At 38.4% G+C, this 20,044-nt stretch overlaps 1 protein-coding gene across 9 annotated transcripts in view; it reads left to right on the top strand.

Annotated features, from left to right (window-relative positions):
• LOC122565310 (protein unc-13 homolog A) overlaps positions 1-20,044 on the top strand; it is a 431,554-nt gene that overhangs the window by 370,358 nt on the left and 41,152 nt on the right. For all 9 annotated transcript variants that reach the window (XM_087976053.1, XM_087976052.1, XM_087976055.1 and 6 more), the window contains 2 exons: positions 2,861-3,013; positions 5,221-5,344. In XM_087976053.1, coding sequence (XP_087832179.1) covers positions 2,861-3,013; positions 5,221-5,344 — 277 coding nt within the window. The remainder of the gene's footprint in view (positions 1-2,860; positions 3,014-5,220; positions 5,345-20,044) is intronic.

Raw genomic sequence — 20,044 nt, 5'->3', positions numbered from 1 at the left:
AGGAGGAAGTGCTGGATGTCTTGAAATGCATAAAAGTGGATAAATCCCCAGGACCTGATCAGGTGTAGAGATGGAAATGTGTTGCTGGAGAAGCAGGTCAGGCAGCATCTAGGGAACAGGAGAATCGACGTTTCGGGCATTAGCCCTAGAACTCTTTGGGAAGCTAAGGAAGTGATTGTTGGGCCCCTTGCTGAGATATTTGTATCATCGATAGCTACATGTGATGTACCAGAAGACTGAGTTGGCTAACGTGGTGCCACTGTTTAAGAAAGGTGGTAAGGACAGGCCAGGGTACTATAGACCAGTGAGCCTGACATCAGTGGTGGGCATGTTGTTGCAGGGAATCCTGAGGGACAAGATTTACACATATTTGAAAAGGCAAGGTCAGATTAGTGATAGTCAACATGGCTTTGTGCATGAGAAATCATGTCTCACACTCTTGATTCAGTTTTATGAAGAAGTAACAAAGAGAATTAATGAGGGCAGAACAGTGGATGTGAATGATATGGACTTCAATAAGGCGTTCTACAAAGTTCCCCATGGGAGATTGGTTAGCAAGGTTAGATCTCATGGAATACAGGGAGAACTAGGCATTTGGATACAGAACTGGCTCAAAGCTAGAAGAGGGTGGTAGTGGAGGGTTGTTTTTCAGAATGGAGGTCTGTGAGCAGTGGAGTGCCACAAGGATCATTACTTGGTCCACTACTTTTCATCCTTTATATAAAAGATTTGGATATGAACATAGGAGATACAGTTAGTAAGTTTGCAGATGACACCAAAATTGGAGGTGTAGTGGACAGCGAAGAAGGTTACCTCAGATTACTATGGATCTTGACCCGATGGGCCAATGGGCTGAAAAGTGGCAGATGGAGTTTAATTCAGACCAATGCGAGGTGCTGCATTTTGGGAAAGCAAATCTTAACAGGACTAATACAGTTAATGCTAAGGTCCTGGGGAGTGTTGCTGAACAAAGAGACCTTGGAGTGCAGGTTCATAGCTCCTTGAAAGTAAAGTCGCAAGTAGATAGAATAGTGAAGGCAGCGTTTGGTATGCTTTCCTTTATTGGTCAGAGTATGGAGTATAGGAGTTGGGGGGTCATTTTGCAGCTCTACAGGACATTGGTTAGGCCACTTTTGGAATATTGCGTACAATTCTGGTGTCCTTCCTTTTGGAAGGATGTTGTGAAACTTGAAAGAGTTCAGAAAAGGTTTACAAAGATGTTGCCAGGATTGGAGGATCTGAGCTATAGGGAGAGGTTGAATAGACTGGAGCTGTCTTCCCTAGAGCATCAGAGGCGGAGGAGTGACCTTATAGTGTCTTATAAAATCATGAAGGGCATGGATAGGATAAATAAACAATGTATTTTCCCAAGGGTGGGGAAGTCTAGAACTAGAAGGCATAGATTTAAGGTGAGAGGGGAAAGATATAAAAGAGACCTAAGGAGCAACTTTTTCCACGCAGAGGGTGGTGCACGTATGGAATGAGCTGCCAGAGGAAGTGGTGGAGGCTGGTACAACTGCAACATTTAAAAGGCTTCTGGATGGGTATATGATTAGGAAGGGTTTGGAGGGAAATGGGCCTGGTGCTGGCAGATGGGACTGGATGAAATTGGGATATCTGGTCAGCATGGACGAGTTGGACCGAAGGGTCTGTTTCCGTGCTGTACATCACGATGATCTATGATCTATATACCTTTTACTGTTTACAAATGGACCTTACCCAATCTGTTTATGATAATAACCAATTTAAGATCATCAGTCAAGCTTACAATGAACACACCTGTGTGTATTAGATACAACAACTATTAATATGCAGGGTATGGACTCCTTGTGGTGCAGTGGTAGTATCCCTGTCCCTGGATCAGTCGGTCTGTTTTCAAGTCCCACCTGCTTCAGAGGTGTGTAATAACATCTCTGTACAGGTTGATTAGAAAACTAGGTTTATGTAGGGCTGTGTTCTTTGCAACAGAAAGAACATGCCTGCATGTTGCAACTGTTTCAACTCAACAAAACAGGTGACAGCAATTCTCTGATCCATTTCACAGGTCAGTGCCTTGATCAATCAGAGTCAACCTGACTGATTTGAACAAAACCCAGCATTTAACAGTCAATCATCATCTAACTGGCACATCCTGCATGGCAGTGGCTTTATCATTCAGAATCCATTTACCAACTAGTCAAACCACCTTCTTGTTGGTATTTCTTGCAAATTTTCTGATGAGTGCAAAATGAAAAGCTTTGACAAAATGGGTCTTCTGAGCTAAATTCAAACTTTGTACCAACAAATGACTCATAATGGAGTTTGTTAGACTGCTGTTCTGATGACTGTGGTGGTGTAACAAAATATTGTACTAGCGCCAGACAATACCTGAAACAGAGATAACGATTCTGGTATTAACACTTTGAGAAATCATTTTTATAACTAGCATAATGATAAAGGGTCTTTGGATTTGAAACGTTAACTCGGTTTCTCTCTCTATAGATGCTGCCAGACTGATTGAGTTCCACAGTACTTTGTTTGTTTTCAGATTTCCAGCATCCACAATTTTCTGTTTTTAGTTTTATTTTATAAAAAATTTATAAAAACTTTAAAATGTTAAAGTGTTATCCAATAAGCAATAAGTCCAGGGAGTTAATAACAATTTCATTAGTATAAGAAATACTTAGTGAGTTTAATTAAAATTATTAAAATTGTGTTTATTTTCATTGATTTATTTGAACATTAACCATTGCAAATAAGATTAAAGATTGAGCACAAAAGATACCAGAATCTAATCTTGTGTTTTTGGTATTTATCCTGGCTTGTTTTAAAGCATGCTTTATTTATAATGTTATGCTTGATTTTTTTTGATACTTTTCAGTTTTCAGCCTCACATTGAGGAATGTGTGAAACAGATGGGAGATATTCTGAGCCAGGTGAAAGGCACAGGAAATGTCCCTGCCAGCGCTTGTAACAGTGTGGCTCAGGATGCTGATAATGTTCTCCAACCACTCATGGACCTGCTGGATAGCAAGTTAGTCAGAGTTTTCTACATCTTTAATTCAGAAGATTTGTTGAGCTCATTACTTGAGTCTTTGACAGGATTGAGTTGTATTACATATGCGAAAGACTCAATTTGACACCTTGTAGTCAGTAGAAACAGAAAATTAGGGAAGGTGTATAGCAGGGGTCAGGCTAATTTGCAGTATTAACAAAGGTCAAAATTACCCCCTAATTCAGTTATTGTAGATGAAAAATGTCTCACCATGTCATAATATCTAACCTTTTGCTTTGAAATTACCAAAACAAGTTACCCAAGTTTAATATAAACTTCATTGCTCCTTTACTATTATAAAATGATTTTTAAAAAAGCTAGGTTTTATCTTGACTCTAGTTAAAATTTTGTAACTGTACAGGGCAAGATTTTAGTACCACGATATGAATAAGACTTGATGTAGTGACATCAGAAAAATAAAGATTTCAGAAATATTTAAATCTCATAAGTATCTGCTTGTACATGCGCCAGGAACATAATCTATGAAGTGTCGGCCATAGCTCAGTGAATAGCAACAAGCTCTGATGAAGAGTTATCTAGACTCGAAACATTACTTTGCTGTCTCACCCGCCGTGATCTTCAGCATTCATTGTTTTCAGCTCAGTGGATAGTGTTGTCTCTTATGAATTAGAGATTTGAGGGTTCAAATCCCCCTCAAATGATTTGAGTACAAAATCTAGGTTAATAGTCCAATACAGCACTGAAGGAATACTGCACTTTTGGAAGAGCTAAATTCAAATCTGGCCCCTCTGGTGGACATAAAGACCCCATTGCACTATTTTAAAAAGCAGCATCATGCTCTAGCCAATCGTTATCCTTTAGGGAAAAAGTGAGGACTGCAGATGCTGGAGATCAGAGCTGAAAATGTGTTGCTGGAAAAGCGCAGTAGGTCAGGCAGCATCCAAGGAACAGGAGAATCAACATTTTGGGCATAAGCCTGAAGAAGGGCTTATGCCCGAAACGTCGATTCTCCTGTTCCTTGGATGCTGCCTGACCTGTAATCATTATCCTTTAGTCAACCTTATAAAAAGACCGTGTTCTCATTGCTGACCTATGTCTTACTGCATGCAAATCACTTGCCCCATTTGCAACATTATAGCAGTAACAACTTCAAAATAATTTAACTGTCTATAAAATGCTTTAGATATGCTGAGTTTCTGAAAGCAGTTATTTAACTAAATTTTTATTTCTATAGGAATAAGGCCAAAACAGCTTCATAGAATCCCAACAGTGTGGAAGCAGATCATTTGGCCCATCGAGTCCACACTGACTCTCTGAAGCATCCCACTCAGATCTACCCCCACTACTCTATCCCTGTATTTCCCATGGCAAATCCACCTAGCCAGCACTCTATGGGCAATTTAGCGTGAACAGTCCACCTAACCTGCACATTTTTGGACTGTGGGAGGAAACCAGAGCACCTGGAGGAAACCCACACAGACACAAGGAGAATATGCAGACTCCACACACAGCTACCTGGGGTGGAATTGAACCTGGGTCCCAGGCGCTGTGAGGCAGCAATGCTGACCATTGAGCCACTGTGCTGCCCCATTTCTTTCAGAAAGCTACTGTTATAGATGCAAAGCCAATCTGATTTCATATCCCTCTATTACCAAGATTACCTACTTCTAGCTCCTAAATATTTCATGTGACCTTCAGCCCATCATCTACTGTGTTACCTATTCTTTAGGTTGGCTGCCTACTTTTAATCTTCAATAAATTTTAGCTCATCCAAAGCTCTGCTGCCTGTTTCCCAACAAGCACTGAGCCTTGTTCAAATATCACCTGTTTGTTCACTGATTTGCATAACCTTTGAGTCTGGCATTGCCTTAAATTTAAAATTTGTTTCTGTGTTCAGATTCCTTCATTCTCACCTCTTTGCCGACAACCACCTCCAGCTCCATAACCCTGCAAGATGTCTGCACTCCTTCATTTCTGGCCTCCTATGTAATATTAATTTACTTTACTGCACTATTGGCTGCCATGATTTCAAATGACAAAAGCCTTTAGCTCTGGAATGTTCTTAAAAACCTGTTTTTTTTGAGTCTCTTTCCAGCATTAAGACACACCTTAGAACATGCCTCTTTGAAGTGTTACGTAACATTTTAATATGAAGGTTCTAAATGATTGCAAATTGTAGCAATTACTAATCTGAATAATTTGTGTAAACTTTCTTCCTCTCCCAGTTTGACACTCTTCGCAAAGATCTGTGAGAAAACGGTGTTGAAACGTGTCTTAAAAGAATTATGGAGGATTGTAATGAACACAATGGAGAAAACTATTGTCTTACCACCTTTAACGGATCAAACGGTGAGTCGCAGGTTGTGAATTTAAATTAATATTTCTAGTTTAGGGAATCTGCACAGCAAATTAGAATCGAAAAGTGTGGTGCTGGAAAAGCACAGCAGGTCAGGCAGAATTCGAGGAGGGGGAAGCCCTTCATAAGCCCTTCATCAGGAATGTGGGGGGGACAGGGGCTGAAAAATAAATAATTATTTATCTCTCAGCACTCCCTCCCCCCAACCAAATTCCTGATGAGGGGCTTATACTAAAAGTATTGACTCTCTTCCTCCTTGGATGCTGCTTGACCTGCTGTGCTTTTCCAACGCCACACTCTCGACTCTGACTCTCCAGCATCTGCAGTCCTCACTTTCTCTCAGCAAAGTAATGTAGCACAGTCGGAAAAATATTGGGTTGAAGTATCATGTCCGTAGAATAATCAAGTGATCGATCATGATAATTTTAAATGATTCTACATATTATTCATAATCTCCAATTGTTGTAAAAATGTATACAGAATGATAAGTCACCATGTTGAATTGGGTTCCTTGCCCAGATATTTTCTAATGGATGAGCTGAATTGGTGCATTGGTCAATGTACACATTTAAAAAGTGCATACTGTTTGAATTATTGTAAGCATTCCCTTTTATTCACCAATGCTGTAAGTATGATCACAGTAGAGCGACAACTGACTATTTCACTCAAGTTTGGCTTTTATAAAGTCTTTCTTTCTTCAACTTAGTTCCATCAGTCGAATGCAGGAAAAGTGTGGGGAAAACGTTGCTGATTTAAATTAATTTCCACTAGATACTCTAATAGTAGTAAGGATTTGCTTCTGTTTTATAGTAATTAAATCTATCATCCTTGCAAAAAGAGGGAAACATTTTAATACTAATTGCTTAGCTACCACGTAGTTAACATTCATGAAGACCTTTGTCATTAAGTGCAATTTTGTTCAAAGAGTGCAGTTTGAGCACTGATGCAAAATATGAACTTCTTGTAAATCCATTTTTTAATTAAATGATACTTGTCTGAAAGGGCAAGAGCTTCTTTTAAAAATCTTTCAAATGCTTAATGATTTTTATTGTCAACATATTACAGTTTTTTAAAATCATTAGAACCTTCAAATTTTGGTCTGTGTTTTTTAAAAAATTAACCAAATGGCTTTGGTGTTTTCATTAACAAGGTTGTAAAATCAACAGATTTGAAATTTGCGTTAAACCAAGAATAGTAATATGCTGGTCTGATTATCATTTTCTTTGATTATTCTGCTCTCTGATAATGGCAGATGATTGTAAGTACAGCACTGTGTCTGTCTGTCTGTCTGCTGTGCGTTCAGTAGAATCAGCCAGAATTGTTGTGTGTGGCTGCGCTCGTCAGTGTATGCTGCCACGAGCTGATGCACATGGCTGACTCTGGTTAATGATAATTACCTCTGCAAGGCTCCCGTTCCTGAAATTTCCCTTGTTTTTGTCAGTTGAATGTTTGCACCTTTTGGATTTAAAAAGTCTGTTAGAAGTGTGTTATATGTTTACAGCTCAAAGCTGGATGTGCATACCAAGGAACTGCTCCAGTAAATAAGCTAACTGCTTGTCTTTGTTGAAGTGTTATTATGTGTATGAGTTGCTACCACAGATTAATTAACAGCTGCAGTATATGTGTTTTGAACCTGTTGGCTGATTATTTTTCTGCAAGAGATGGCCATTCAGAGATACCATGCTGAGATGCCTCTGCAGTCATGTTTTGTTCATTGTTCACAATAACTTTTGCTAACAATGATGAACACTGCACTCCTGACTCCAAAATTGTTTTCTCAATTTTTAACATTTGTGCTCTAATTTGCTTTGAGTGTTGATAGTAAATACATTTAATAGTTGAAATATTAGACAAATATAATTATATTAGAAATAAACACATTACAGATTGTCTGCTGCAGATATCAGCATTGATATTTTGAGCAGATATAGTGAAAATCACTGACTATGTTTTCTACCATGCCATTTATTCTTTTTAACTACTCTCATCTGGTGAAGTACAATTCTATAGGACCTTGTATCTTTCTGACACTTCATCCAAGTGATCATTTATCATATGTCAGCTTAAGTAGTGAGCATGTGTAAGCATAGGTAGCGAGCATATATAAGCTGTTTGACCCTGGCAGGAACTATTCTCAGATGCCCACAGACACACTAAGCTTAAAATATGATCATAAAAATGTTAAAAGCTAGCATTAAGCACATACCATGAACAGTAAATTTCAGTTTCATTTTAAAATCAAAAGGGAAACCAAAAGACTGTGCTGTGCATAGCCATTTGGGTATGCACATGGTGAGAATACAATTGAATACATCTTATGCTTGATTGTTTACCAACTTTATTTTTTAAAGCATAATTTCAATCGGCCTGTCCAGTTATGGTACAGACTTGGTATGCATTTCTTTTTAGAAAGAGCACCCATAAACTAAATACCAATTTCATATGATGGGTATGACGTGGTTTTGTACAACAACTTTAATTTCTGAGAAATGTGACCGACACATTTTTGAACATTGTTCAAATTAAGTTAGTCAGCTTGAATCATTAAAAGCAATCATTAATATAACTTGAGCTGAAAAGCTGTTAACACTTGAATTATTCACATGTGCCTTACATTTTGCTTTATTAGCCACAATGAAAATAAATGAATGCTGATTATTTGTAAATTTAACATTACAATCTTTAATCCAGTAATGCATCCTACTAATAAAGACTATAACCATTAGGAGAACATCTTCAAATTAAATCACACCTCTTGCAAAAAACGGATTTAATGTTTGGTTATGACGTATGGTTGGGTGGGTTCTGATAAGTATTTTCACAGCTTTGTTAGCATTGCATTTCACTCTATCAACCAGAGTTTGATACTAAACATTCATGTGGATTCGTAAGAACTTATTAAAAAATGATCAGTATTTCTGATCCAGACTGCTAGATAAAAACAGGTATAGCCTGCTGCTTAATTCTGGAATAGGAGCGAGTGAATCACTGGCTCTAATACTGCAGTGCAAACATGCATCACAAAAGACTAACTGTGAAAAGTTGTTAATAGCAGGTAAGGAGAAAGAGGAACTCAGACTATATGTTCCTCTCAGCATTTTATCTCTAAGAGGAAGGAATTAATTTGCAAGCATCCTTGCAAAAGACTGTAATGTTTAATAATAGTTATACAGTACTGAGTTGAAGGGTGTAACACTTGCCTGGATTTTGCTGTCAGTGGCAAAGGAAAACCTTCTGACTTATGTATTTGGAAACTGATTACAGGCTTTTTCCAGAGGTTTCCAGTAAACTTCAGAGTATGGTGCCTTTTACGTGGAATCTTTGACATAGAACAAAGAAAATTTGCAGCCAGGAACAGGCCCTTCGGCCCTCCAAACCTGACCCGATCCAAATGCACTGTCTAAGCCTGTCAGTCAATTCCTAAGCATCTGTATCCCTCTGCTCCCCACCTACTCATGCACCTGTCCAGGCACATCTTAAATGAATCTACCGTGCCTGCATCTACCACCTCTGCTGGCAACGCGTTCCAAATGCCCACCACCCTCTGTGTGAAGTACTTACCACGTGTATCCCCCTTAAACTTTCAACCTCTCACTTTGAAAGCATGACCTCTGGTTATTGAATCCTTCACCCTTGGAAAAAGCTCGTCACTATCCACCCTGTCTATACTCTTCATGATTTTGTAAACCTCAATCAGGTCCTCCCTCAATCTCCTTTTTTCTAGTGAAAATAAACCTAACCTACTCAACTTCTCTTCATAGCTAGCACCTTCCATACCAGACAATATCCTCGTAAACCTCACCAAAGCGTCCACATCCCTTTAGTAATGTGGCACCCAGAACTGTACACAGTATTCTAAATGTGGTCGAACCAATGTCTTGTACAATTTTAACATGACTTGCTAGCTCTTATACTCAATACCCCGTCCGATGAAGGCAAGCATAATATATGCCTTCTTGACCACTCTATCCATCTGTGCAGCAACCTTCAGGGTACAATGAACCTGCACTCCCAGATCTCTCTGCCCATCAACCTTTCCCAAGGCTCTTCCATTCATTGTATAATTTACTGTAGAATTAGACTTGCCTAAATGCATTACCTCACATTTTTCTGGACTGAAAGCCATCTGCCACTTTTCCGCCCAACTCTCCAGTCTATGTATATCCTCCTGTATTCTCTGACAGTCCCTAATGCTTTCTGCCACTCCACCAACCTTTGTGTCAGCTGCAAACTTGCTGATCATACCAACAGTGCCCTCTTCTAGATCATTTATGTATATTACAAACAATAGTGGCCCCAATACTGACCCCTGTGGAACACCACTGGTCACTCCATTTTGAGAAACTCCCTTCAACTATTACTCTGTCTCTTGTTGCTCAACCAGTTCTTTATCCACCTAGCTAGAACACCCTGCATACCATGTGACTTCACTTTCTCCATTAGTCTACAATGGAGAACCTTATCAAACACCTTACTAAAGTCCATGTATATGACATAAACAGCCCTTCCTTCATCTATCAACTTGGACACTTCCTCGAAGAACTCTATCAAGTTGGTAAGGCACGATCTCCCCCGCACAAAACCATGTTGTCCTTCACCGATAAGCTAATTCCTTTCCAAATATAAATAGATCCTATCTCTCAGTACGCTCTCCAGCAACTTCCCCACCACCGACGTCAGGCTCACTGGTCTGTAGTTACCCGGAATATCCCTACTACCCTTCTTGTACAGGGGGACAACATGAGCAAACTTCCAGTTCTCCGGCACCTCACATCTGTAAGCAGGCAACAGCAATTGAAGTACCCTTAACAATAAATGCATAATTCAAGCCAGAAAGTATAAAACAGGAAATGTAAATAAAATTTAAGTTACATAATAAAAGATAAAGAAGACAAAGGTGCAGATGCAATTAAGGATGAGAAGTGGACAGAAAAAGTTTTAAGAAAATAACATTTTCTTTCTAAATCTAAATAGCTAATTTTCCTATGAAGGAATGAGACTCTGTAGCTGGAAAAGTTTATTTTTCAGGGCCACTTAAGCTATTCAAAATTAACTGACTTATTCCAACGTCACACATTCACTCACTTCTAAATTCAAACTTAATAACAGCCTTAACTTTTTCAGTTGTCTTTCATGCGCTACTAATTAGCAGATGCTGCAAAATCACATCACTGATTTCAGTGATGATTCTTATTGACAAAGATTGTAACACCACCAGCATTTGGAGTACTGGGATATTTCTGACAGCAACTTCTGGATTTCTCAGTTTATCTGTTCAGGTGTGTAGGCCAGAATTGCTGTCACATTTGCTGTCTACTAATACTGAGTACTAATGTTATTAGAGCAGAATTCAGGCCATAAATCCAGTCCCTATGAATTACCTGTAATTTATCTCTACTGTGGGTAGCAAGCAAAGTTGTTGGACAGTTGTGGGAATTTTGGGCTTTAGGAGCTTTGTCATGATGTGGATTTTGATTGACTATTGTCTGGAGGTTTGAAGCTGATAATATACATAATTTCACAAGCAGAACCAAACACATTCTGAAATTTTGTCGTAAAAAGTTTGTAAAGGGATCTAAGCACAGTATTTGGAAATCTTGGTAACTTAAATGCTAGATGATCATGAGACTCCCTGTCTTATTCTATTTACTATGCAAATTATTGAGTGCCTTCTTTCTTCAGGAGAGAAGCGTTGAATTCGCTTTTTTTAACAATAAGAAATTAAAACTAATTTGCAGAAGGCACTTTAAAGTTGGGGCCAACAATACACATCTTAGCTGAGCGTTAACATGCTTATCTTTCAAAAAGAGAACCATGGGTTCAAGGTCAATCTGGAGACCTGATCACATGGTCAAGGTTAACACTTCAGCAGAACTGAAGGAGTACAAAGTGGCACCCTTCAAGTAGTAAATTGAGAGGATGATACTGAGCAACTTCAGTGGGGCTTTGACAAGTTGGCCAAATGAGCAGATATCTGGCAGATAAATAACGATGCAGAGAAATGTGAGCTAATGCATTTTGGTAGAAGAAACATGGGGAGACAGTACAAGCTCAATGATACAGGAGCAGAGGGACCTCCGGATTCAAGTAAATAATTCCCTGAAGGTAGCCCAGCATGTTGAAACAGTTATGAAGCTTATAGGATCCTTGAGTCTAGAAAGAAAGGCGTAGAGTATAAAAACAAGGAAGTGATGCTACATCTCTTTAAAACTTGGTAAGACTACCATTTGGTCTGAGCACCTTATTTAAGAAAGGATGTTAAAACATTGGAGTGTGTGCAAAAGTGATTTACTAGAATGATACCAGGAGTGGGAATTTTAAATTCATGGAAAGATTAGAGAAATTGGCCTTATTCACCTTGGAGTAGAGACAATTAAGAGATGGCCTTATTGAGGTACTCAAAATTGTGAACAATTTTGACAGAGTAAAGAAGGATATTCTGTTTCCATCAGTTGGTATGTCAGTAACTAGGGGTCACAATTTCAAGATTGTCAGCAAGAGAGTGAGGATTCTTTACTTTGGAATTTGGAATGTGCTGCCATGGCAAGTGGAGGTGCAGACTCCATAGCAGATTTCAAAAAAGAGCTGGATATATATTTGAAAGTAGTGACTTTAGAGGGCTACAGAGAAAGGTCTGGAGAATGGAACTACTTGGGTAACTCTTTCAGAAACTGGTGCAGACATTATTGACCGAATAACCTCCCTATGTGATATAAAATTCTATGATTGTACAAATATGACATTGACTGAGAATCTGATGAGTCAATAGGGGTTTCTTCCAAGAGAACTGGTGGAAAATCCTGTCAATTCCATGGTGGAGACCCTCCAGATTAGATGGCCACTGTTGAGCCTTCCACATGGTTGAGATCCCTGGCAGCACAAGTTCTGCCTGCTGAGAGCAATCAGCTACTTGGACACCAGGAGCTCCACATGGTGTGAATGTTAACAGTTTCAGAAGGTAACAGAGGACATCCTTTTGGAAGCCCTACAGACTGAGGCTGAGTTCCATGTGATCTTATCTCATTATGAAAGAGCAATAAAAGCAGACCATTCAACACTTTTTCACATGATCTAGCTATTCTTAGAATAAAGATGTAGTTAACATTATACCACTACTGCTGGAGCACAGCACTCAGCAGAGCGACAGAAATATTATGGGTTAAGTGAAAGTGAGTTGGGGAATCATGGTCAAAAGCAGGGGCATGCTTCCAGTGGCTCTTCCCCATCTGACATTGCATCCCTCAATCAGGCAGAAAAGTACCTGAGTCTCATCCACCTCATTACAGCAAGTCCCAGACTGACTGCCTCAAAGATTCCAGGGTGTTATTTTAAGAGGAGCAACAAGTTCATCCCATGTGTTAGACAAAACTTGTTCAATCAAATTGCTAGAATAGATGTTTTGATCATCAGTCTAAATTACGTTTGTGACACTCTACCCTTTTGTGTATTAGCTGTAATATTTGCTTGCTTAACAACAGTGACTGCATTCAAATGTCATCTGTTATTAGAGAAGCACTTTGCAATATTCTAATCACTTGAAATGAAGTTATTTTTTTCTTAAAGTAGGGGTGATGGTATGGTGATATTATCATGGACTAATAATCCAGAGACCTACATAATGTTCTGGGGACCTGAGTTTGAATCCCAAAGGAGACAGTGGGATTTAAATTTCCATTTTGTTCTAATGGTGACTGTAAAATCATTGTTGATTTGTCTTAAAAGCCATTTAGTGCACCAATGTGCATTAGGAAAGGAAAATATCTGCCCTTACCCTGCCCAGCCAAACCAGTTAACTGCTTTCTGAAATGCCTTAGCAAACCAGTTACATGAAAAGAAAATGTCTGAAAAGAAAATTAATTGGCCTAGAAACCAGAAAAGTCAACACCAAACTCAGACCTGTCAATGCTGCAAAGCTCTCCTTATCCATTACTGGGAACTAGTGCCAAAATTGGGCAAGTTGTTTGCCAGAAATGTCCAGGAACACTGACGTAGTCATACTTACAGGGTCAAACCATAGTGTATCTGGGCCAACACTACAGCTATCCCTTGGTACATCCTGTGAAACCAGCAAGACAGATTAGCAGATATGGCAGCAATATGGTATACTATCAGAAGAGAGTTGCCCTGGTTGTCTCATGGCACCATGTTAAACATGGGCAAGGAAATCACATTACAATCCCCCCCACCCTCCACATTTCCTGTGTGTGCAGGCACACATGCGCACCCTCCCCCCCCCCCCCACACGCATGCACGCACACCCCCCCCACACAATATCGACAAAAGGGCTGAATTCCAGAGATGAGGTGTAAGTGACTGCCTTTGACAAAAGTTTGGTTTTGGCAAAACTAGAATAAATGAGACTCGTGGTAAAGCTCTCTGGTGCTTGGAACCATAAGTGGCACAAAGGAAATGGAATGTAGTTGTTGGAGGTCAGTTATCTCTGCTCCAGGACTTCTCTGCAGGAGTTTCTCAAAATAGTTTCCTAGGCTTAACCATCTTCAGCTGCTTCATGGTAAGATCAGAACTATGGGTGTTTGCTGGTGATTACACAATGTTCAGCACCAGTCATGACTGTTCATATACTGAAACAGTCCACACCCAAATTTAGTAATACCTAGAAAATATTCAAATTTGGGTTGACAAATGGCAAGTAATATTTATGCCATATAAATACCAGTGAATGAACATCTCCAAAAAGAGATCATCTAACCTTCAATGGTATTACCATTGCAGAATTCCCCACTATGAGTTACTATTGACAAGAAACTGAACTGGACTATGCATATAAATACAGTCAGTACAAGCGCAGGCTAGGAATTCTGTCGGAAGCACTCCTTTCCTGAATCTCCAAAACCTATCCAACATCTATAAGGCACAAGTCAGGAGTGGATGGAACACTCCCCCACTTACCTCGATGAGTGTAGCTTCAACAACATTTAAGAAGCTGACACTATTATAAAGAAATTATCTTTTTATAACTGGTCTGTGAAACAGTGACCTGTTATCGATGACAAAGACATGTCTGTCCATGTGTGTATGGAAGGGGTTAACGTTTTAAATAGCAAAGTTATATACCAATGGTTCATAATTGTTTACCTATAGTTGGAATCTATTTTATTGTAATAAATAATATTTCACATTACATACTAAATCCTGGTCTGTGCTTTCTGTCAACCTGGGTGTAAATGACAGGCAAGTTAGAGAATTGTGTGTACATCTATAAAATCTTTCGCTGTTGTAATGACTTGAAGTACAGTGGGCTTGATTTCCATCATGCTACCTCAGTGAGGTGTAACATCATCCAAGTCAAAGCTTCTTGCTTGATTGACACCATGTCACTCAGTGCCATTTACAAGACGCATTACAGAAATTCACCTTAGACACACCTTCCAAACTCAAGACCACTACCACCTAGAAAGACAACGGCATCAGGCACAACTTGCAGATACCTACAATTTACCCTCCAAGCCATCCATCGTCATAATAATGTGGAAATATCCCCATTCCTTCAGTGTTACTGGGTCAAAATCCTGTAACTTATTTCCTAACTGAATTAGGGGTGTGTCTACATCAAATGACTACAGTGGTTCAAGAAGGCAACATACCACACTTCTCAAGGACAACTAGGGATGGGCAATAAATGATTGCCTGGCCAGAAATGGCAGTATGATTAAGGTAGTATAACTATATCAGACTCTTGCTTGATAGGTCTGTGAGACAGCTCTCCCAATCTTGCCATTAGTTTCCAGATATTAGTAAGGAGCACTTTGCAGCAACAATACCACAAGGCCATCATCTCTTCCTTCATTAGGCAGAATAGGAGATCATTGGAGTGATGTAGAGTGTCTAATTTTGGAAGATGGAAATTGAACTTGGAAACAAAAATATCTTAGTTTTAATTTGGTCATGGAATGGGAAAGTCTGGCAAGCCAGAATTTATTGCCCTCGAGAATATGATTGAAACTGCCACCTTGAAATGCTGCTCCCAAAAAGAATGTACAAATACAAGAGAAGCATATGCATAATTGTCATCTATCTGGAAAATAACTGCTTCTGAAAATATCAGTAAGACTCAAGATGTACCAATGGCCTTTGGTGGGATGCACCCTTAACTGTTGAAAGAAGACCCTCAGGAGTTCACAGTTTTCCTTTCAATGTTTTCAATGTTTATGGTGTGGACTGAAAATTAGCAATTTTTGGAGAAGGATAAAAGCAAGATTTAAAAAGAAAAGATAGTTTAGTGTCTTTTGTAGGCTCTAAAATGTAAAGCAGAGTACAAATAAACCCTGTCCACAACACTCCATCCCCAGTTCCACATGACTGGGAGAAGAGAATTGAGATATTAAAGTTTTTAAATCTCACTATCTGTATTCAACCTGGTGCGTAGGTGCATGCTGACTGTGACCCACTTTCCAGAGGCAGCAGTGCTCACTATATTTAAATCCCTGAGTCCCACAGAACAGTTGAAGCTTGATTTAAATTTACCACTGTTCAGGTTTTCCAAAGCTCAGATAACTCGGCAACTAAATAGAGATGGGAATAGCCAATTTGGGTATAAAAAAGGAATTTTTTTCCATATCCACAATATCCTAGAATCTATCCCACCTTCTGAATTACCTCTCCCATTTTCCCTCAGAATTAAAATATGATAATAAGCTAAACTTGGCAGAACTTTCTCCTTCTGGATTTCCTGACACCTTGGTAAACATGCCCAATCTTCACCTTCCTACCAGTATTAGCACCATGGAATACATTTTTGAGATCAAATCAGTGCCTAGGTGTTCATATATTAGCTGGCACTTGTCTACTTGCAGTAATATATACTTGAAAAATCTAATACTTTTTGAAGATGTATCTGGAAGTAGGGAATGCTGTGAAATTGTTTCAGTAAATTGTTACTTGCAACTCAGTGATGGGAGGGCAATTGGAAGATTTTGAAACTTGAACCATTGCCCAAACGGACTGAAGCAGAGAGATTATTGCTTCTTTTACAGGAAAGTTAAGCTATTTTAAGCTATGGAAGATAGAGATGTAAATGTGTAATTCTTTATGAGCTGAGAGCAGTGTAGAGTTAATTTTTGATTGTCAGACTTAGAGCAGACAAGGATATACTGGTTGTATAGTTTTATATGCTATGCATTCTACAATCATAAGACTAATCTTCAATTGGTGACATGTCAGAAATGACTTAATTGAACAAAATGTCAGAAATAGAACACATCAGGGCTCTAGCAAGGAAAGTAACAGCCTACCTGATATGACCGGTTCTATGCCATTGAATAGGCTTATGCCTTTAAATTTCATGTTCAGAACCTTGTTCATGTTTAGTTGAAATCCTTACCTTAATCTTGGGTATCAAGAAGAGTTCATGATTGTAACATCTGAAATTATAGTTCTATCCATTATATATCACTTAAGCAGAGTGAAAAAAAGTGTAATGTTCTGATTATTACTTGTTATCTTGAAGACCACAAAGTAACAAGCAAAATATTATTTTTCTTGCATTTGTTGTTACATAGTAGTGACCTTTTAATTCTTTCTTCAGCTGTAAAGTTTATCAAACAAAAAAAATTAAAAATATCCGTCACACTAGCTTAAAAAAAAATTTATGCCTACTAAACATAACTGGCAAAAGTGTAACAGTGTGAAATTCCATGTCTGCTATTTTATCTGTTGAAGTTTTTTTCTCTCAGCTTTTATATTTCCCAGACCAAACAAAATGTTTTATGTCATCAAGAAACCTACAACTACCCTGAACATACAACATTAATAGGAATCGATCCCAAAAATACTTCATACTAGAATATGGGGAAATAATATATCTGGATGCAAGTGGTTACCTTAAATAAAAATTAACTATCTTCTTATTTTTGTCTCAATGTTCCACTAATTACTAGTTTCCAGGCATTCACAATGAGAAACAAATTTAGCTTGGTCTGATCACTGGAAGTTTTGCAACTACAATTATGTGCTGATCAGCAATTCAAAACCCTGCTTGCTATTTAAATTCTATCTATATCAAGAGGCAAAAACATTCCTTCATAACATATGTAACGATTAACTACTTCAGTACAAAGAATAATATGACATATTGAAAGAGAAGCATAACTTTTCTAAAGTGTGTCTGAAGATTCTTGCAGCAGGCAAGCAGACAATCCACTTATGGCAGAGGTTTGTTTTTATCAAGGGCAACAATTAATCATTCTTGTGGGCTAAATGTAGAAATCTTTTGTCAATTGTGGGTGGTAGTAATATTCAAAAGATTGAAAATTAGAATGTTATGAACAGTGTTATGGACCAGACCAGATCTATCCCCAGGTATTGTAAGGAGATAGCTTAGACCCTAACTTTTATATTTTTTTTAAAAAGGCAAGTATAAAGTGCTGTGTTCCATATGTAATTTAATTAATCTACCCTAGGCTTTAATCAAAACACATTTTATTCTTACAACACAGTTAAAATACAAATAAAAGAATTGGCATAACTTTACTCTCTCGAAATACCTAACAAGATAATATCTTATTTAACCACTTATCATCAACTGTTCCAATATAAGCAACGTCCCATAAACGCATCCTTTGGCAAAAAAAATGCAATCCAGCAAAACAGTTATGGTTCTCATATGCTATCTCTCCAGTGCAGAAGAAAGAAAGAATCTGTCCCTTCAGACTTTTAAGAGGAAGCCTCTCATCTAAGACTTCACTCTAACAGCTTTCAGCAGCCAGCTGAAACCTTCTTCTAACAGAAACCAAAATTGAAAACCTTTTTGGGGCAGTGTGAGCCCTGACTACACCACTCATGACCCTTTTGTCTAATTTTTTTAAAATTCAGAGATCACTCAAAAACTGTTTACCAACTGCCTGTCTGAAGGAGACATTCAGGCACCACTGTGGCAACACACCTCTGAAAGAGAAATAGCACAGAACACCTCTTTCTTAAAAGCACAGTAGTGTCACAACAGGTAGAGGAGATCAGCTCTCCCCCCAGTTACAACTGCCTTTGGGATTATTGCAACCAGGATTCTAATAATTTTGTTTAGCACGCAGCTGTCATACTTAAAAATAAAATTGCTAGTAATGAAGGAGGCAATTACCAAAATTTTCTGGAGTGAAGGAAAGAAGAATTTTATATCTATTAGCCCCACTAATAATCAAAACATTATGTAAATATACAAACACAGGAAATAAGTTAGAGAGAGAGGTACAGACAGGAAGACACAAGGCTATGCAGTTTGAATCTTGATGAATGGATCTTTTCCAAAGTTGCATTTTCATAGGTGCTGTTTTCCAAAATGATGAGAGACTGGCAGAGAGAGAGAAATAGAAAGAGTGTCTTCCAGTTTTTGCCTACAAAACTAATTTTCCTCCTTTCTACTCATCTGCTGAAAAGCAGATGTGAAAATACGGATTGTATATTTTGGATTCTAGCTCCATTGTCTTTCTAAACTGGCTAACTGACAGCACGCCTTTCATCTTCCACTATGTGAAATTATCATATATGTGTGAATTAAACAGTAGATGCAAAGTTCTTAGCGCTGTCTTAGTGTCCTGTTTTCAATTTCTTTTAGATAATAGTGGTAATCTCAGTGCAGACAGTTTAGTTGATTGCGCATGTGGTTTCATGAAGATTATCTCAATCTGTAGCCCAGTGACCACTGCACCTATTTTGGATCCTTCTATCATCCTGTTTAATGCTATTTCAGTCCATGAGTGGTCTCAGAAGTCAGATGATGGAAATGAAAATTTGATAGTCTATATCTTCCACCATCATAACAAGTTTGCTTTGCTGTGTGCACAGTGTGTATGCAAGTAGGTAACTAAAAAGTAATTTAAACAATTTCCTAGAAAATGTTTGTTTTGTGATCAGTGAAGAAGCAATAGCACTCATCACTTATGTCAAAGAAAGCTGCCTACAGAGATCTTGCATGATCTCTGCAGGATGGATTTTACCTTTCTCCATGTTAATCTGTTTCTGGCACCAACCAAAAGGGACCTCTCTTGTCTAGCAAAAGTGAATTATCAACAAAGGTAAGTAGCTATTGACTTGGGATTATGATAGAAGTTGAAACCTTAAAAAAAATGTTTTATTAAAATAGGGTATGTTTATAATTAAGCCAAAATTTGATATTTAACAAATACCAGTTTTATTTTCCAGCAAAAGTGACTCAATACATAAATTATTAACTGAATACACTATCAAAATCTTATGATGTGGAGGAGCCGGTGTTGGACTGGGGTGGACAAAGTTAAAAGTCACACAACACTAGGTTATAGTCCAACAAGTTAATTTGGAAGCACTAGCTTTTGGAGTGTTACTCCATCATCAGGTGGATACTTATATTCCACAACCACCTGATAAAGGAGCAGTCGTCCGAAAGCTGGTGCTTCTAAATAAACCTGTTAGACTATAACCTGGTGATATGTGATTTTTAACTTTATGAAAATCTTAGTTGTACCTCATTCAACAAGCTGGAACTTTTCTGAAGGCAACAAGACTGACAAATAGAGCAAACATTCATGTCATGTGATTTCAAAAGCTTTCTACCTGTAGACAGGTATAGCATACTCTGGTTGAATGTACAAATCTGGCAGCAACTTCTAGGATTCTGCATTTAACTGTGCATGTGAAAGGCACCAGAGGTCACTACCAGTTTACAGTTGTAATAATAATAAAAGCTGTCAGTTTCACCATTG

Source organism: Chiloscyllium plagiosum, unplaced genomic scaffold (assembly GCF_037043375.1).
Source record: "Chiloscyllium plagiosum isolate Xiang-an unplaced genomic scaffold, Cpla_swu_hap1 HiC_scaffold_28, whole genome shotgun sequence".
NCBI lineage: Eukaryota > Metazoa > Chordata > Chondrichthyes > Orectolobiformes > Hemiscylliidae > Chiloscyllium > Chiloscyllium plagiosum.
Note: the sequence above shows the minus strand (reverse complement) of the source record. Positions and strands in the feature narration are given on the sequence as shown.